This window comes from Branchiostoma floridae, chromosome 12 (genome assembly GCF_000003815.2).
Source record: "Branchiostoma floridae strain S238N-H82 chromosome 12, Bfl_VNyyK, whole genome shotgun sequence".
Classification (NCBI taxonomy): domain Eukaryota; kingdom Metazoa; phylum Chordata; class Leptocardii; order Amphioxiformes; family Branchiostomatidae; genus Branchiostoma; species Branchiostoma floridae.
The window spans coordinates 22395401-22399414 of record NC_049990.1 but is presented as its reverse complement, the minus strand read 5'-3'; the positions used below and the strand labels follow the sequence as shown (position 1 = coordinate 22399414).

The window sequence follows — 4014 nt, the reverse complement described above, 5'->3', positions numbered from 1 at the left end:
AAATTGGCCAGAGCGCGGTGAGAGCGCCGCGAGGCCGGAAAAAGCTGCTCTAGTGGAATCTCTCCGGCAGACCCAGCGCGCTCTCACCGCGACGAAAAACTCAAATGTCAGCATCTTTTTATGAGCTAGCAAAGATTCGAAAGATTACTCAACGAATTTTAGAGATAAAGAACGAATCTTTTGACGTATAGTGTATTTTGGTACCTTTGAAGTCATCCTTTTACGTCTTACATAACATTCAAAGTATAAAATCAAGGCTGTAAACAAATCCAATTTTGGTCAATGTACAGTCAATCAGACTGAAATATACACGTTTGTATTGCTGTTTTTCCTAAATCTGTCATGTAGCTTTTTCACCATAAATATCTTTATCCTGCCACGTTATTGGTGTAAATCATACAACACCGAAACACTTCAATTAAATTGAAAATGGGACTTAAATAATCTAAATGTACAGATGGAGAACAAGAAAACCTAATGTCATCATGTTGAAATTCAAAAATTAGTTGAGAAATGATAAACCTTTGTTTTTAAACCTTGCTTATTCCATCTCAGTTTGTTTAATTGTTCATCACCGGTACATTTTTGACATTTCTGCGGGTTCTGTCTATATGTCAAATATACTTCTTCACAAATCGCAGTTGAGAGCGCAGAGAGAGCGCGGTGAGAGCGCCGTCCTAGCTAAATTGGCATCATAAACCACTGTTGAGTCCTATTGCGCTCACCGCGCTCGTTGTGCGCTCTGTTGGCGCTCACGGCGCTCGCTGCGCGCTCTCTTGGCGCTCTCTCTGCGCTCATCGGTGGATCGCCGTCCACGGCGCTCTCACGGCGACTGTTTTGAGCAGGTTCAAAACAGTCGCGGAGGTGATGGCGACCATGGCGACCATGGCGCTCCCACCGCGCTTTCTGCGCGCTCCCATGGCGACCTTGGCGATCCCACCGCGCTCTCACCGCGCTCTTCCCAATTTGAGGTCGCAGAGAGAGCGCCGCGAGAGCGCCGTCCTAGTGGAAAGGGGGTATAATCACGGGGAGGACCCCGAAAAGAGAGAAGAAGTGCACCGCGTTGTGGCGAGCCACTGTCTTGTCACAAGGCGGGCCAATACGTCAAGCACTGCCAGGGGGTTTCTAAGGATCCTCCGGCAGAAAAGCAGCCCATCGAGCTCGAGGACCCCAACCCTAAGTCTGCGATGGACGCCCTGGAACAACGCAATGCGGAGTTGGAGAAGGCCATCGCGGAAGCGGAGCTTAGAAACGAGGTGGCAGCTCTTGAGAAGAGATTAGGGGCTCTGAAGTCAAGCGGTCATACCCCTCCCCCCCCATTTTCATGTGGTTTTAGCGTTGTATGTTGAAAAAAATGTATCTTGAGACATTTAAGGTTTATACTCCAAGATGGCGGATAGCTAAACTACAGATGACGTCATTCTATGACGTCATTTTGACGTCGTTGCGTCGGTTTTTGACAACAGAAGTCTCATAACACTTAAATATTGATAGGAAACCCTTATTTGTAACTTTTTGAGTGAAATATTTTGGTATTATGGGAATCCCCCGTTTTAGCCAAAACAATCAATTAATGACGTCACAATTACGTCATATTACGTCATAATGATATAAAAAATTCTGGACTTATAAAACTCGACAAGCATATCACCCCCTGCAAATTTGGTGATCGTACATTAAGACGTTTTGAAAATACGAAGGGGGGGGGGCGAATGTTCAGTAACAAGCAACCCCACGATAGAGTTAAACGATTTTTCTCAATGCGAGGTCATATGGACCACTTCTGGGCACTAAAGTAGCGCATATAGCTCTTCTCCCTAACTAAGTCAGACATCGATCAAGCTTAGGCAAGCTCGACTAACCGACTCAATCGGAGGAGGCAGAAATGTTTTTGACCCACTCACACCGGGAACAATCCCTACGTGTAGTCGTGTAAAGTGCCTTTCCCAAGGGCACAAGATCGGTAGCATAACGAATTTGAACCCTGGACCTCAGGGTTGTAGGCCAAATATCCTACAGTTACCCCACAAAAGAAAAGTGAAGGTCCTTACGCTCAAAATGTTGAAGATGAGCTTCAGCCCATTGCCTGCTCCTGGTAAATTCTGTCTACGCGGGTTGTCAGGGTCTACCACGGCGTTAAAGGTGTAGCAATTCCCGTAGGTTGTAAAGACGTGCTCGAAATCCTGTGGATTAAAAAAATGAATCTCCATTTTGTGGTCGTTTTTAAGATTTTTCGTATTGTCTGACTATGAGGTTGAAAAGTAGCCTAGGAGAGAAGGGGGTGATGGTGGAAGGGAAGTACATAAGCTGTCAGAGCGATTGGTAATACAGATCATTGCAATGGCACTGGCTACAGTAAAACGCGCCACAATGAAGATGTTGCATTTAGCTCGCATTTGACTCTAGAAATCATTGATATCTGACGTGCAACTGTATAGAGAATACAAATCTACTAGCGGCTCCGGATTCTGTGCACATGTTTTTATACCCCTGTCACATTTGGCGTAAATCGATCGGACGATTCTGCGGCAATCGCCCGAGCCTCGCTTATGATAATAACTTTATTGCACAACAATTGTCAAGGTGCAAAGTATGGCTTATTTGTGACAGGGACGGTTTTCAGGTGAAAAATACACGCAACCCTCTGTCGATCTTAAAATCGGCCGACCTTCCGGCGATACGCCCGAAGATCCGTGGATAATGTGACAGGGGTATTAGGAACTCGAACGTTAAGGGACTCGAAACTCCGCCCAAGCGACCATCAACTTACCACTTCGACGCACTCTTCTCCCTTGAACTCACAGAGTAAGAAGTTCACGTCCTTCTCTATCTGCCACCCGGCCGTAAGGGTAACGTTCACCGGGTCCAAATCGACACTGGAAGACACAATATAGGTTAGGTGCTCTTTCTCGTAAAATTTTGATAGAGTATATCTGTACGGTTCATATGATTTTCAACTTTACAACTTAACACTTGAACCCCTGTCTCAAAGGCGTAATGTAGCAAGTCTAGCGCTATTCCATCACTTCTTCCATGGTAAATGATCAGCAGAACTTCACTCATGCTTGCCTCCAATACGACCTTAAACTGCTAGCCGTTTTGCCACTTCCACAGAAGCAAAGCATCCTTTTTCCCCCCTCCATAATCCTCCTAATATGAGGACGTTCCATGCTGAAAGCTTCGTCCCTAGAACTACATCGCTATGGAATAAGCTTCCACGGACTTGCTTCCCCATGGGGTAACTTAACAATCTGAAACCGTTTACGTCAAGGGTAAGCAGACACCTTTTTTCAAAATACAGTATTATAACCCAAAACGCTTGAGTGGCTCCATGAGCCTTGTCATGCGGTGATCATGATTCCTAACTTAATAAAAAAAAGTTAATGATAAACGCAGAGACTATAAAATTTATTGACATTTACCTGGGGCTGGACTGGCCGTCAGGATCGTAGATCACCCCAAAAGTGTCGAATGTGAACTGTATCGGACTGCCGTACAAGAGGGCGGACAGGTACTCCTCCGTGGCAGAATCAAGACGGCCACTCTCAAACCTGGGATGAGGAAAATGTGCACAGAAATGCTTGCTCGTACACACACACGCACGCACGCGCACGCACGCACGCACACATACACACACACACACACACACACACACACACACACACACACACACACACACACACACACACACACACACACACACACAAACGCAAAACAATGCATGCGCATTAATAAGATGATTGTTTTGGAACGAGTTTAATTTGTAGACAGTGTACTGATACGTACCTTTTAAAGTTACAGACACACGCACATTAGACCAGAGGCACAAAAAATTTGGACACTTTAACTAATATGTTTGCTATTATATTGAAATAGCGTCTTTATGTACCTGTTGAAGTTGCAGACAGTGACGGCAGGGAAGGTCAGCTCATTCTCAAACTCCAGTTGGATGTTGGTCACTGTGTTGAATGGAAGTAGCGAATGATGCGAAAAGAGATGTGTAATGCATCCTTC

The 4014-nt window shown here is 45.3% G+C and overlaps 1 protein-coding gene across 1 annotated transcript in view; it reads right to left on the bottom strand.

Annotated features, from left to right (window-relative positions):
• LOC118427198 (acid-sensing ion channel 1B-like) overlaps positions 1–4014 on the bottom strand; it is a 71360-nt gene that overhangs the window by 66289 nt on the left and 1057 nt on the right. Inside the window, exons 2-5 of the mRNA XM_035836835.1 lie at positions 3890–4010; positions 3423–3551; positions 2771–2876; positions 2052–2183 (exon numbers count right to left, since the gene is read on the bottom strand). Of these exons, the coding sequence (XP_035692728.1) occupies positions 2052–2183; positions 2771–2876; positions 3423–3551; positions 3890–4010 (488 nt within the window). The remainder of the gene's footprint in view (positions 1–2051; positions 2184–2770; positions 2877–3422; positions 3552–3889; positions 4011–4014) is intronic.